At 45.1% G+C, this 15,820-nt stretch overlaps 1 protein-coding gene and 1 pseudogene across 2 annotated transcripts in view; both read left to right on the top strand.

Annotated features, from left to right (window-relative positions):
• The window catches only part of CFDP1 (craniofacial development protein 1), a 140,684-nt gene that overhangs the window by 115,465 nt on the left and 9,399 nt on the right, over positions 1 to 15,820 (top strand). Inside the window, exon 6 of one of the 2 annotated variants that reach the window (XM_032613314.1) lies at positions 9,901 to 10,059. The exons of the other annotated variant lie outside the window; for it this stretch is intronic. Within the exon in view, the coding sequence (XP_032469205.1) occupies positions 9,901 to 10,059 (159 nt within the window). The remainder of the gene's footprint in view (positions 1 to 9,900; positions 10,060 to 15,820) is intronic. 2 annotated transcript variants of the gene reach the window in all.
• On the top strand, positions 10,475 to 13,389 carry LOC116744011 (annotated as a pseudogene).

Raw genomic sequence — 15,820 nt, 5'->3', positions numbered from 1 at the left:
CAGCGCATATGCCGCCCCGAGAGGGATTTGGAGTCGGGGCCCCAGGAGGAGTGTCACGTGCTGGCAATTACCTTTCTTACTATTCAGCCCCATCTAATGAAAGGACCATAAAGTGCACACACACACACACACACACACACACACACACACACACACGGCAGAACTGTGAGGTGTCGGGAATCACTGCATGCTTATTTAGTAGTGGTAAGAAGTTGAGTCATGGAGGGGAGTAATTTTGCAAAATGTGTGCTAGCTAACTCCTGTGTGTTCAAAGCCTTGTGCCTACCCATTTCTAGAAAGGAGCGCAGGCATGACTCATCTGGTCTGACTGAAACTTCGACCTGATCTCAGCCTGGGAGGTGGCCAAGAATTTAAAAATGTATTTTAAAGTTGACATCCTCAGACATTTTCATGAGGAGATGGAGACCTGCCTGAGAAAAAGCAAGCCGGGAGTCAAACAACAGAATGAGGTTTGAGAAAACATGCCAACTCCTGAATCAGCAATTAGCCAAAACAAGCCAGTCGGAGCACATGTATCTTCTGGGCTTTGCTTCTCATGTTGGCTGGTGTCTCTGACAGATGTGCTTTTTTCCTGATGGGATTGATCAGGGTGAGTGTGGCTCCTGCCCTCAGACCAGGCAGGCAGTCCGCAGAGCCGCCCTGGCCTGGTGCAGTCACAGGACGAAACCAACAGAGCTCTCCTTCGGAAGGGCCTTGATGTGTTAGCCGCCAGATCCTGATTCTGCCTCATCTCTCCTTTGCCTCTGTGGCTGTGATTGGTTGGAGCCCATATGGAAGCAGTATCAGGAAAAACAAGCTGTGCCTTCCTCAGTTGAGCTCCCAGGGTTCTGCATAAAGAAAAATGTCATTATGGGCTTTGTTAGAAGCTGTATTTAATAATTCCTTTAAAATTCGGTCTCAGAAATGTAAATGGCCTGTTTGTGTTGGTCAATACATTATTCTCCCCAACTCTACCTGATCATACAAATTAAAGCAACAGCAGTTTGCACCTCAAGGGGAAAGTGTCCCTCCCCTCCCCAGGCATAACCCTCATTCCCAATAAACTAAACATTTCCTCCTTGGAGAGCCCCCAGGCCTCCTTCACTCCCCAACTGCTGTGAAATGGTGGAGGCCCTTCCCTGCTTTGCCCTGAGCCCCCATCATGGGAATTGTGTGAGGAAGGAAGTTGCTGGAGCAGAGGCAGGAAGGGATGTGGCATTATCTCTTCCCCAGGGAATGAGATACAACCACAGGGGAGTGGGACAAAGGAGAAGGGAAATTCAGTAGTATTTCCTAGAAGTCTGGTGGGTAGGCCAGAGGGTTTTGCTTTGCCACTGACTTCACGTCACTTAACCCTAAGCGCACCAGGCCTCCAGCCCTTGAGAAGAGTATCCAGGTATCGAGGTGAATGCTTCCGTGTTGGCCAGAGACCTCTGTGCTCACCATTGGCAGATCTAGTCTAGGACTCTGCTGATGATCTCATAACCATTGGCCATTCTCCAGTTACTGCTTTTTCCCTTTTTAGAGACTTTCTTACAGCCAGAGCTTTTTGATCCCTTTGGGATTTTCTGCATATTTATCCTTCAAATAGGGTCCTTCACTATTCATTCACCCCAGTCTGTCCTTAGACATGGCCAAGGCATTATAGGTGAGGAATGAAATAAGCAGTCAGAACTTCCTGAAGGTATTATTCTACATATTACACATTAATTACAAATTAATCACAGAGAAGAGAATGTTCGTTTACAAATGAGTCCCCACATTACCCAAGGGGCCACACTTAGCATCATGAGTCCTGGGCTGACCTGACACTGTGTGTCCATTACTATGTGATGGTGCAGTAAGAAGTACCCTACCTCATGTACATGGCATATTTGGCATAGGAAAGAGACAAATCCTAAACGAGCAATATTCTGTAAAACAACCAACCTAGACTCAAAAGACTATCAAAGACCAAAAAACAAACAAAAGGCAGAAGACTCTGCTAGATTAAAGGAGGCTAAGGGAGCCCCAGATGTGGTGCCTGATTGGAGGCAATGGAGAACAAATGTGAAGGCCGTTGGGGAGGCATTGAGGGAAATGTGAATATGAACTTTAAGTTAGATTACACCATTCTATCAATGTGAGATTTCTTGGGTATAATATAAGGTGTTGTTTACGTAGAAGAATGTCCTTAGGAGACACACACAAAGTATTTAGAGGTGAAGGAGCATGAATCATCCCCCCCCCAAAAAAGATAAGCACATGTGGCAAAATGTTAATAATTGGTGAATCTAAGTGAAGAGTGTTTAGGTAATAGTCGTTCCCTGCTTTCAACTTTTCTGTCAGTTTGACATTTTTCAAACAGGAAAGTTGAGGGAAATTTCTCAGTAGACCACACTGCTGTTCTGGTGCCATCACATTCCATACCGCAGAAGCAGGAGTGCACTGGATGCTCGCATACCCTAAAGCTCACCCACCCACCTGGCAACGCAAGCCCTTTTGCATCTTCATACAGCATTTTTCTCTGCATTAAGTGTGTGAACCAAGCATTGCAGAGGCCTCACGTGCACCAAGGAATGGTGTGGGAAAGGACCCATTCTTTCCTAATGCTTGTCTAAATTTGACCCTCTCTGAAAGGTCTGAACTAGGCAGATTAATAAAGACAAACAACAATAAAAACAAACAATTGCCTTCTGTGGCAAGGGGCGCAAGCCCACTGAGCTGGTTTCAGCAGAACAATAGACCAGTGGACGACTGTTCTTCACAAAGAGGGGCATTAACTTTCTCTTGGCATATGATGCAAATAAACTGCTGCCCAGCAGATGAGTTAGTTTGTCCCAGAGAAAAAGTCCATTTCAGTCACTTGAGAGTCCCTAACCCCAAGTTACTTGTCTCAAAAATAAATGACCTTTATCGCAAGAGAGACCAGAAACTGTGCAGTTAGAAGATCCCTACTGCTCTGGGGAGAACTGACTGTGAATGAATGTCTTCTATAGGAAGAGCCGTCCATTTAAACAGAACCAAGTCAGCTAGAATAGTCCTCCCAGCAGCAGCTCAAAGGCCAAAGCAGGCAAAATAGACCTCTGTGCTTAACAGGTAGGGAAGGAAGAGTTGAAAGGGGCTTTTTCTATAATATAGTGTTTTAGAAGCTTAGAATTCAGGGCTTTTGCAACCAGAATCATCAGGTATGTTTCATAGACATGCTATAAAGATGCAGAGCGGTGGAAATCAAATCAGACAAACTTACGTTCCCTTCACTCTTTTTTTAAAAAATTTATTTACTTATTTATTTACATTTGGCTGCGTGGGGTCTTTGTTGCTGCACGTGCGCTTTCTCTAGTTGCGGCGAGTGGGGGCTACTCTTCATTGTGGTACGCGGGCTTCTCATTGCGGTGGTTTCTCTTGTTGTGGAGCACGGGCTCTAGGCACACGGGCTTCAGTAGTTGTGGCACACAGGCTCAGTAGTTGTGGCTCGCGGGTTCTAGAGTGCAGGCTCAGTAGTTGTGGCGCACGGGCTTAGTTGCCGCATGGCATGTGGGATCTTCGCAGACCAGGGCGCCAACCTGTGTCCCCTGCATTGGCAGGCGGGTCCTTAACCACTGCGCTACCAGGGAAGTCCCTCCCTTTGCTCTTGGATTGGCATAAGATAGATAACTGAGTAGCAGATCGTTTTCTATTTGTACAAAAACGGAAGCTGCTGCTGTTTGCCAGCTTTTATTTCACCTTTTGCTGATAGATGCCTTTTTTTGGCTGGCAGTGTATCAATGTCAATATTTCTGGTTTTCCACTTTCCTGAGTCCCGATGTCCCATAGAATACTGTCAATACAATGTTGGGAAGTGAATGGGATTTAAACTCTTTTCCTAATTTACCACTGGCTTCCAGTCCATTTCCTTGAGTCATCTTGTCTTGGGCCTTGCGGAGATTACTTAGAGACTTACACAGGTGGGGAGTGAAATTGGCCCAGAGACTAGGGCTTTACATTTCATTCTTCGGGATTTCAGCTTAATCCAAAGAAGATCTGAAAGAGAATAGTGGTTTCAATCAGACAGCTCTCACTGAAGAATTTCATCATAAACTTTCTTCCCATTTCTCAGGAAGTACCGTGCCAGTTCCAGACCCTTGTATGGCTCTGGAAAGTAGTCCATGGGTAAGCTACAAATAAGTCCACTCCTGCCTTGTAAACAGATGACAAACACTAAGGAAACTGCATATCTCTGCCAAAGAATCTTTGTTCCAAATAATTTGCCTGTTAGTGGTTAAGCAGGTTGTGAGAGAGAAGGCGTAGGCTTGAGCTGGGTTCTGTATGTTGAAGTTCTAAGTAAAGGTCAGTAGTGCTTCCATGCACATGTGTTGACCCTATCCTTGCTTGTCTAATTGTGGCGTTTCCTTTTCTTTCCTGTTGGTCCAAGTGCAGTGTTAAATCCTTCTGTTATAAGATTCACTTGGATAAGTCCATTATCGAATCGTATTAAACATGTAGTGGTCACGTACCATGGCAAGGCTTTGTACTATGCTGGGTGAGCCAAGAATGAGTAAGACATGGGCCCTGTGTACAGTAAGCTCCAGGACAACAGGGAAAATAAGAATATCCTCCCCAACCCCAAAATCAGCAGTGAAATTGGTGTGTGGAAGGGATCTCCAAAGGTTATCTGTCCTCAGCTCTAGTATCAGCAAGGTGGAAAAGACAGGCCAGGTGTCAAAAGCACTGAGTACCAGACCCAAGTCTCCCACGGTGAACTTGGGCAGATTTCTTAACCTTCTTAGACTTTAGTTAACTCATGTCTAAAATAAAGAGGTTGCATTAAACAGCCTCTCAGCCGCTCCCTGTTTTGTGTCCTGATAGTATTTGGTCACAGTTTTTTTGGATGATGATCTCCTCTACTAGATTTTCTCCTGGAAGCCAAAGATTATGCTTTATATATTTTTGTATCCCCAGTTCCAAGCGCATTGTCTGGTGTACAGTAATTTCTGATTAATCTTTGTTGGATGAGTCCAATGAATGAATGACTCTAAATTCATTCCTGAACCTCAAATTCTATTCTGTGAGACAGCTGAGTGCCTGAGGCTGATTTTAAAGGTTATGGGAAAGATGTTCCCACCTTTTCTTCACAACCAGTTGTTGTGTCCTCTCATCCTTTCTGTTTCTGTTTAAGAAGTTATTTTCCCAGCTCCTTTCCAGTACCTCTCATAAATAAACAGCAGGATCCAGAGCATCACTGAGCATGGCCAGATAAAGCAGTGCTTTTGCTACGAAACAAATCATTTGAGTGACTCTGTGTCCATGCTCATGGGACTGGAGCAAAGAAAACATGTTACTTTAATCTCTTTATAATAGACTCAACAGGATGGAGTTTATCATTTAGTTGCAGTGAATTTTGTTAAACTTCCATTCTGGGGGCTAAAAGGCAGCATAATTTCTAGCAAATTATCATTGTAAACTTTGAATTCAGCAAGGAAAAAGACAATGGTCATTTTGCCCTTTTTGTCCCTCTTACTCTTCTGAGATTCTGAATATTTTTTTGTGAGGTCTTGGTTGGTGTCTGGTGTTGGGACACGTCATCGGGCTTGGTACAGTGGGAAGGGAATTGGGATAATTGCTGATTGATGGAGAACAGGACAGAAAGCACGAGAAAAAAGGCTTAGTAAGAGGCTCTTTCACAAGTGTGCTGTGCACTCAGCCGTGCTCTCTGATGGCCCGGAAGCCACCTGCTTAGAGTGAAGGCCGTGCTCCTCAGACAGGATTAGTCCTCACATCTTACGAACTTACGGTCGTAAGATCAGTAGAGTAGGAGGAGGCGGTTGAAATGTCACTGTTACATTGAAAACACCTCGGCAGCAGTAGTCTGGATATGTCTGAGTATAACCTGGATGCGGTCTGTGAGGGAGCAAGTGCAGGGTGCCTTCCTGTGAACTTTGACCTCTAACAGGTGGGTGAAGGTTCTCTTGAATGTGGTTTCTGTGACACAGCTCATCCCACTTTAGAACCAAGACTGGAAAAGCTGCAGCTGGGGGAGGGGTTGGGCTGTCAAAGCCGACTTTCTGGTAGTCCCTTGCCATTATGGCTTAGGATCCAGACCAAAGAGAAGTCAGTGTTGCTGTTGCTCTGATGCCTGTAACTGCACTGGTTCCTGCTGACAGCGGAGAGGTCTCCAAGGGCATTCGGACCTTCCCCTTGCCCCCGTTTTCCAGTGTACACACCTGCTAAATGCCTGTGGGATGCCAGTGCTGAAGTTGCTCCCTCCTGGCCTAGCTGCAGTTCTGAGAGGGGGAGCCGTAGGCTGAGGCGCTCTCTGCAGTTTCCTTCACAGCAGAATAGAGACAGCCAGCAGCCGCTGCCCAGAATCTGGCTCTTTCCTGCCTGCCTCAGCTTTCCCGAAAGCCTGATGGATGAACTTTAACAGCAGAGATAGAGGGGTCCAAGGTCAGGGTAAATCTGCCTTCCTGAAAATTGCAATGGAATGATGCCAGGATTATGCCACTAAAGCCCCATTTCAAGGTGGGGAGTGAGTGTGAGACCCCACATTCCAGGTTCCAGGAACCAAGTGCTGGTCTCTCCGTGATGATGAGCCTCCGCATGTTTTGGCTGCTACTATAAATGTGTCGTTCACTTTGATTTAGCCTCAAATACAAGATGGGTAATTTTGCTTTTGAGGCCATCAAATTAGGAAATCATACACCGTGTTAATGATCCAATGCAAGCAGACATAGAAGCTTTCTCCTAAAGCATAATAGCACAGGTGAAATTTTGCTGATATTCATTTAAAGGGGGATTACGACTTTTCCTTTTCTAGAACCTTTTTCACTGCTATGCGGCAAAAATCATTTTCCCATAGACTTCTCGAAGTGACTTGTTGAAAAGATGGTATATTCTGGTAATACTGTCAGAGCTGTAGGCTGTCGGGGAGAGGTGGTGTACAGAGCCGTGGTGCTGCCCAGATAAAATGGGGAACCCTGAGTTGCTGAGAGGTGATTGGCAAATATAAGTGGAAATTACTCCCCTTAGAATTCCCCAATTTAGAAGTGTTCTGAACACCTTTATTCTACAAAAATCTGATTCTCTCCCACTAATTGGTTCTGTCATCCAGGTGACATTGTTGAGTTTATCGAGTGTCCACTGTTTACAGAACTATATCCATGTGCTAGAGAGAGATTTGGAGACCCAGAACTTAAGTATCCACACGATATAGAGCCTGCAAAGGGAAAGTCATGTTTCTCCTCAACATCTTTGCTAGATCCCCCTCAAAGCAGAACCTTAGGTAAGGCTTTGAGTGCAGGTGGTTTAGTTGGGGAGGTGTCCCAAGAAGCAAGCGTTGAGGGGGTGGGAAAAGTGAGGCAGGGAAGGCAGAAAAGCCAATACAAGAGTGCACGCATTTCCAAGGCCACGAGCCATCAGGACTTCTGAGAAGCATTCAGTGTACCTCCCAGGACTGCGTATGTGAGGACAAGAGGTTGGGCCATTTAGCCACCAGCTCCTGTCCGCCACAACCACTCCACCACAGTGCTTCTGGCATGTAGGCAGGGTCAAGGGACACCCTGCAGCCAGAAATGGAAAGCCTCCAGACGTGTGGTTTTGGTGAGATGTTGTCCGCAGTGGCTCTGAGCTTCCTCAGAGCTGACCAGTGCAGCAGCAGCTGAACGTAGAGCCCTCAAAGCACCTGTTACGGAGAGGAGCAGTGCCGTAATGGGAAAAGAACAGGGGTGCAGTAGAAACACCAGCAGGAGGTATCTAGTTCAGAGACTGGGGGAAGGGTCTGGGAAAGCCTCCTGCAGGAAGCGGTTTCTAAGCTAAGGCAAGACCAGATGAATGGGAGGGGGACCGGGAGAGGTGAACTGCAGGTGTGGCTGGAGTGTAGGTTGCAAGGGGAGATGTGGCGAGAGAAGATCAGGAAGAACTCTGCGAGCGAAGGAGTTTAGACTTTATTGTAAGAGTAATTAGGGGTCAAGGAGGAGACATTAACCAGAAAGACGTGATAAGCTTCATATTTTCAAAAATTCACGGTGAAGACAGCATGTAGGATAGATGCCAGGATGGAGCAGGTGAGTGATGGTGGGACAAGACAGAAGCAGGGAGACAAGTGAAGAGCCTGCTTAATCATCCAGGTGAGAATATAAAAATGAGAACCAGGACAGTAGCAGTGAAGCAGGTAAGAAGGGGAAAGATTTGAGCCATATTAAGTTTCTGCCTCCCCACTTATGCTCTGTTCCTGGTAAAATATAGTCTGTGTGTGTTGATGGAGAGATTGTTGTAGGGACTGTTATCCGGAAAAGAATTAGAAGATATGAATCAAAAGCTCATAAAGAGCTCTTTGGAAAATCCTTAAGCAAATTGGGAATAAAATAGCCGTCAGAAAATCTCTCGAGTAAATTCTCACGTTAGAAGTGAGACAGCACAGTGCACCACACCGAGGGTCAGAAAAGCCTTGTTTTGCCCTGGATCTGCATCTTCTGTTGGTTTGACCTTTGTTGTATCATTTAACCTCTCTGCACTTCATTTGTTCAACTCCAAATGAGGGCAGTGATGCCTGCCCAGCCTCTTCTGAGTTGATCTTAAGCTGATAGCCTGTAGTAGGGTATGACCACAACAGGGAAGCTAAGGAGAGTGTGGAGGGTAATGGTTCAGCACTAGGAGTCTTGTGTTCAGTGTGGACACTGGCCTATCGGCTTTTTCCAGGGCAGGGGTAGTGAGCCACCCCTCACTGGCCCTGTGCTGCAGGAAGGTGGGATTTCAGAATGGTTGGTGAGACACAAGATCATCTTGAAGTTCCTCCTCCAACTCTGAGACTCAGTGGTCCTCTTTCACGGCACTAGGGAGAGTAAGATGAGAAATGGCTATGAAACACTTGAGCCTTCTAGGCAAGTGAGAGGTATTAGTATTGATGTTGTCAGTAGGCCTTGTGATGTTAGCTCAGAGAGGTTTTAAATGTTTTAACCCTCTTGCATATCCCAGTAAAGCAGAAAATGACTTCTAGTTTCCTGTATGCTGGTATATAACTTGTTTTACTTTCTAAAGAGACCAAAAGCCATGTTCATTCCATACTTCCTTCCCCTAGTACCACCTTCTTACTAGCTGCATTCTGTCTTGCTTATTTTATCTCATACATTTAACATTGACTAGAAACATTTGACCTGCCAGGACTTGAACTTGGACATATGGGGTTTCTCCCACCGTCCACGACAGCATAACCAGCAAGTAGAGCACAGGCTGTACATTCCCTGCTTTCAGGATGAGGAATGTTCTCCACCTCCTGGGAAAAACCAGGGTCCTGACTCACAGGAGTTGAAAGGAAACTGATCTTAGGGTCTTTTTAAGATCCTGTAACTCTTGCTCATCAGTGTTGGGACCTGGTTCTATTTCTCTTGAAGGGACTCCCTGGGGCTTTAGTGCACAGATGATGACCGTGATTCAGGATGGATAACATTTATTGCCCCTTTGCTCTGTGCCAGCTGCTGTTTTAAGCACTTTTTATAGAGGATACACTACAGCCCTGTGAGTAAGCATTCACTTTGTAGATTAGGAAACCGAGGCAGATGTAGTTAAATACCTAGCCTAAAGTCACATGGTTCGAGCTGGAATATGAAGCAAGGCATGTGATTGTAAAACCATGTCTGAATCATGCTGCACTTCTCCCTCCTTGCAAGCAGAGACCTGTCTGTCATACAGAGCAGACAGAGGTCTTCAGGATTTCCTATCCCCAGGTCGTTAGAGTGGTCAGAGGTATTGAGCAGGAAGAGTGCATTAGGATTCTGGTCTCCTTACTGTGCTCTCCACAGCGACAGGAAGTACCCTGGATGCAAACATGGCTCCCATTAAGATAAATCGCTTGAATCTAGGGAGGCCCGTGCCAATCAGAAAAACCATCAATCAAGAGATTAGAGTTGTTACCTGCTACATGTTTCATGTTTTTGCTTTCTCTAGGTTAAAAAGATCAAGTGGCATGAGCAGCCTTCTGGGGAAGATAGGAGCCAAGAAGCAGAAGATGAGCACCCTAGAGAAGTCCAAGCTGGACTGGGAGAGCTTCAAGGAGGAGGAGGGCATTGGCGAGGAACTAGCCATCCACAACCGGGGGAAGGAGGGGTAAGAAGTAGTGCGTTCTGTTCTCTGAAAATCCTCCAAACCCTGGGCTAGTTCATTGCACGTGCGCCACCCAATTTAAGTAGGCAGGAGCTTTTCACGGTAAAACAAAAAACATGAGTTCTCTGGTTTGTTGTTGAAGCTGTGTTCTAATGTGGGCAGGTCCTGTCGGTGAGGAAAACATTGGGGTGACAGGAAGGGGGTGGTAGGGCACGTGAGCAGCACTTCTCTCGGGGAGAGGCACGTCTGCCAAGCTGAATTTGCTGAATTGCAGCTCCCGTGAACTGTAAGTCACCTCGTTTGTTCATGTGGTCAGATCTGGCTCACCGTATCAGCCTCGGCCTCATCTGAATTATTTGGCCTTCTGAGAAGCCAGACAAGCTCAGTGCATCAAACGCAGAGTCAACAGAGCGCCTAGATGTTGTCGGGTATTGTGGGATATTTTGTCCGTGTCATTGTGGCCCGGGGTGGGGCTTCACCTTTGGCTTCAACCTATGTGACACACCAGCCCTCAGACAGCATCTGGGCCATCACATGCACCCTCTTCCTCTTCACTTTGGAATACAAAGAGGGTGTCCATAAACTGTGTACAGGAATGTCCTGAGAGAAACGGTGTTCACTGAGTACTTAGGAACCTCAGAAGGAGCCAAGAACAAAGTTACGACAGAAGTGGGTCCATGGCTCAAGGTCCACACTCCCCACCCCTAACAGTGAAAGGAAGTGTGCATGGCCCGTCAGACAGCCCTGGTACTCCACATGCCTGCCCCTCTCCAGCAGGGGCTCTCCCTGCAGTCGCTGTGCATCCCTGAGGCTCAGCTCCTTCACCAGTAAAACTGAGATAGTAATACCACCCTTAGGGTGGTTGTGAGGCTCTCATGAGACAAAACATGTGATATATATATCATGCATATATGTATATAGCACAGGCAGACCTCAGAGAGATTGCAGGTTCTGTTCCAGACCACCGCGATGAAGCAAATATCGCAATAAAGTGAGTCATAGGAATTTCTTGGTTTCCCAGTGCATATAAAAGTTACGTTTATACGATACTGTAGTCTATTAAGGATGCAAGCATTATATCTAAAACACAATGTACAAGCCTTAATTAAAAAATACTTTATTGCTAAAAAATGCTGACAATCATCTGACAACACAAGATTGCCACAGTCCTTCAATTTGTTAAAAAACACAGTATCTGCAAAGTGCAATAAAGTGGAGCACGATAAGAAAGGCATAAAGCCCTGTCCACATAAAGCCCTTTGCAGAACTGCCTGTCACTGTCACTTAAACGTGTGTATTAAGTGGTAGTCATTCAGGTTACTTACAAGCTAAATTATAATAAAGATAGGTGAGGGATTTGTTTGGGGGGTCATTTTTCTAGATTAGGTTTCACGAGTATTTGAATGAACGTAGAAGCTGATCAGTAGATTAAAAAAAAAATGTCTTTAGTGACTTTATGAGCTTGTTTAACTACCAGACTTCTAAGTCCATCTGTCAAAGATGGTTTGCCACAGGACAGAGGTAGAAGTACCATAGCCATCTGGGGAAGGGCCCACAAGAAAGCACAAGCAGGAGTCAGTGTTACCTGCAGAAGGCCTCTGATGCATGCCCTGAACCTCCCCACTCTGACTCAGCTCTAGTAACTCAGCCCCGCCACTTCTCCATGTTTGCCTGGTGATCTCAGGCAGCAGAGGAACTGCCAGTGCGTGCCACACTTTACTGCTTCTCTGAGGATTGATTATATGGGTTAGACAGTGTTGTTCTGTTAATAGAGGTCTTATAAAAGTAAGGAGTGGTGCTGTCGAAGATAAGGGAGAGATAAGAAAATGTAGGCTGGAAGAGAAAACAAGATTAAAAAGGACATCTGCCCAATGAGGACTTTTCAGGCAGTGGAAAATCACATAACTGGGTTAGGGAACAGCTAATAGCATACAACCTTTAAGCTCTTTGCTTTTCCCTCTGTCTCTGAGCCTCTTCTGCCTGGCCAGATGATTCCACGGATCTGATTGTATTTTTCCAATGCAGATCTGATGACTTCTGTGCTCTGCCTTTGGCTCTTCTCACCTGCCCTCTCTAGTGCCCACCCCATACCTCCACTCACTGCCTTTCCTAGCTCCTGGCAGATTAAAGGGCCCAACCCCTAGTCCAGGGAGGGAACTATTACTCTGGTTCTTACCTTGGCTAAGCATGAGAATCTTCTGGGGGTTTTTCCAGAGTTACATGACAAGGGCACCCCTGTGCACCGCTGAATCAAGAGTCACAGATATCTGTGTGGTGTGTGTATGTACACACAAACACACACACACACACACACACACACACACAATGGAATATTACTCAGCCACAAAAAAAGAATGAAATTTTGCCATTTGCAACAACATGGATGGACTTGGAGGGTATATGCTTAGTGAAATAAGTCAGACAGAGAAAGACAAATACTATATGATATCACTTACATGTGGAATCTAAAAAATATAACAAACGAGTGAATGAAACAAAAAACAGATACAGAGAACAAACTTAGTGGTTACGAATGGGGAGAAGGAAGGGAGAAGGGGCAAGACAGGGGTAGAGGATTAAGAGGTACAAACTACTACGTATAAAATAAATAAGCTATATGGGAATATAGCCAGTATTTTATAACTATATGGAGTATAACCTTTAACAATTGTGAATTACTTGGGAATTCTCTGGCGGTCCAGTGGTTAGGAACTCCACGCTTCCATTGCAGGGGGCATGGGTTCAATTCTTGGTCAGGGAACTAAGATCCCACAAGCTTTGCAGCTGGGCCAAAAAAAAAAAATTGCGAATTACTACCTTGTACACCTGAAACGGATATAATATTGTACAGCAACTATACCTCAATTTTTAAAAAAAGAGTCACAGATACCTGTATCTTTAAATCACTCCTCAGGTGCTTCTCGTGCACAGCCTGGATTGAGACTCACTAGACCACAGCAACTAAATTCTAGAAATGAGAGCAAGACAGTCAGCTGCTGGGTGAGCCTTTCCAGCACGTATGTAACTTAGAGAGCTGACTTCAAAACAGGGACTGTCGAGAAGGGCAAGAAGATTTCTACTGAGAAGTGTGCCCAGTGCCACAGTGTCAGAGGGTGGGAAGCACAAGCCAAACCTGAAAGGTCTGTTTGGTCAGGCCCCCAAATTCTCTTACACAGTTGCCAACGAGAGCAGAGGCCACCTGGGGAGAGTCTGCTCTGAGGGAATATGTGGAGAATCCCAAGAAGTATTACCATGGAACAAAAGTGATCTCTGCTGAAACTAAGGGGGAAAGGTCCTATTTGATAACATCTCAAAAAAGCTACTTATGAGTAATGATTGGCCTCTACCATATTTATTATGAGACTGTGACATTTTTACAGACACCATACTTAAATTGTTCTCCTATACAAGAATCCAAATCATGGATAGTGATAAAAAATATTCCTGTAATACAGTCCTGACTAAAATAAGATGGAATTGAGGTTAAAAGATTATGTTGTGCATTTTGTGTTTTGATAGTAATTCTACTTCAGTAAGTGCTATCCCATCTTTCCCTTTATAAAGCTTTAATAGAATTTGAAACTACATTGGTCAATATTGGATTATTATTGTCCAATTTTTAAATTTTATTTAGTTTATTTATTTTTGGCTGCATTGGGTCTTCGTTGCTGCGTGCGGGCTTTCTCTAGTTGTGATGAGCGGGGGCTGCTCTTCATTGTGGTGCGCAGTCTTCTCATTGCGGTGGCTTCTCTTGTTGCGGAGCGTGAGCTGTAGGCACGTGGGCTTCAGTAGTTGCAGTATGTGGGCTCAGTAGTTGCGGCACGCAGGCCCTAGAGCATGCGGGCTTCAGTAGCTGTGGCACACAAGCTCATTAGTTGTGGCGCACGGGCTTAGTTGCTCCGCGGCATGTGGGATCTTCCTAGACCAGGGCTGCATTAGCAGGCGGATTCTTAACCACTGCGCCACCAGGGAAGCCCTACTGTCCAATTTTTTAAAAGCAGTTTTGCTGTGTGAAAATATTCACATAAAGAAGCAAAGCACCTTAAGAAACAGCAGGCACAGGACCAGAGCTGAAGAATTTAGACAATGGAAATATCAGAGACAGGTTTTAATACAATTATACCTACTGTATTTAAAGAAGTAGACAAACTTGAAAATATTTGCAAGAAGAAGAAACTATAAAACGTGGCCTAAAAGACCCAAACAAAATTTCTAGAAATGAAAAATTTAATAACCATAATTAAAAACGAGAGGGATAGATTTAATAGTAGTTAGACCAGCAGAAAAGAGAAATACATGCACTGGAAAAGAGCCAGAAGAAATCATCCAGAATATTGTTCAGAGAGACAAAAAATAAGGAAGAGGGAAGTTAAGCCTCCTGGAGGACAGCGTGGGAAGAGATGAGAGACACCTCTTTACAGACTTTTCAAAACTCAAAGAATCCCAAGATAAATAAAATAGAAATCCACACTGCAGAGTGAAGTTTCAGGAAACCTGTGACAAAGAGAAAAATCTTAAGAGCAGCCAGAAAAAAGAGATTTCTTTGAAAGGAGGGGCAGTTAGACTGACAGGTAGCTTCTCAATTAACAGTACTTTTCATAACATCCCCAAATTGGAAACAACTCCGATGTCTATTTGTAATAGACAAATAAAGTGTGATGTGTTCACACACCGGGATACTCTTTACCAATTGGAATGAACATGGGTAAATTTCAGTAACATAATAACACAAAGAAGTTCATGCAGTATGGTTCCATGTATTATATTTATTTGTTTTAATTCCATTTATAAGAAGGTCAAAAATGGGCAAAAACAATGCGTCCATTAGGTCAATTTGTGAAGAAGCAAGCCACGAAAGAACGCACACAGTATATGTCTATTTATGTTGAGTTCTCAGGCTGTCACCAGGTCAAGGAGCCGAATGCTGCCAGCCTTCAGGAGGCACGTTCATAACTTTCACTCAACACCCAAGCCCAGCCAGGTGTGAGCCTGCCCACATTTCCACTTCCCTTTCAAGTTTCTGTTCCTCTGACATTACAATCTAGTTGTGCTTAATTGCGAATCATTATAAAGCAAGCTCTCCCAGTCCGGCTTGGACTTCTCTAGGGTGCTCATCTTCTGCTTCTTGGCTTGCTATATAATGATTCATCTGCCTTGCCCATTTTATACTCTGTGTGTGTGCGTGTTTGTTATATTTTACAGTAAACTGAAGTGCAGTTGAATTCAAATCCTGGCTCTTCTACCAGCCTGCCATGTGCTCTAGCCCCAGTTTCTTCATCTGTGAAGTAGAAACTCTTCAGTGTACTCCTAGGTTTATAATGGGAATTAAATAAGTAGGGGAAATGTCTGGCATGTTTATAGATAGGATTCCCCCCACCCCACCCCAAGTCTCCGCCCCCTCTTCTTTCTTCTGTCTGCCATTACTGACCACGCCAAGCTTAGGGCCTTACTGGAAGGCTAGGTGCTCTGTTCCTCTAAATCCCTTCCTGGTGTATTCCTGCCAAGCCTTCAGGAACACTTCCCACAGCCGTGGCCAGTACAGCTTGGGGGCATCTCCTCTCTGTCTCCCAGGCTGGCCTCTCTTCCTTCTCTGGGCTTTTAAAGTAGGGAAGTCCCAGGGCTGAGTGATGGGCAGCCGTCGTTCCTCATATTCTCTCCCCCAGGAAAGCTAATTCCATGGCTTAAGTACTATTTTCTGCTGACGACTCGCAAAAAAGCTCTCTCCTGCCTGACCATCCCACTGAGCTGCAGACTCCCGTAGCAG

Source organism: Phocoena sinus, chromosome 19 (genome assembly GCF_008692025.1).
Source record: "Phocoena sinus isolate mPhoSin1 chromosome 19, mPhoSin1.pri, whole genome shotgun sequence".
NCBI lineage: Eukaryota > Metazoa > Chordata > Mammalia > Artiodactyla > Phocoenidae > Phocoena > Phocoena sinus.
This window is presented reverse-complemented; position numbering and strand designations above follow the sequence as displayed.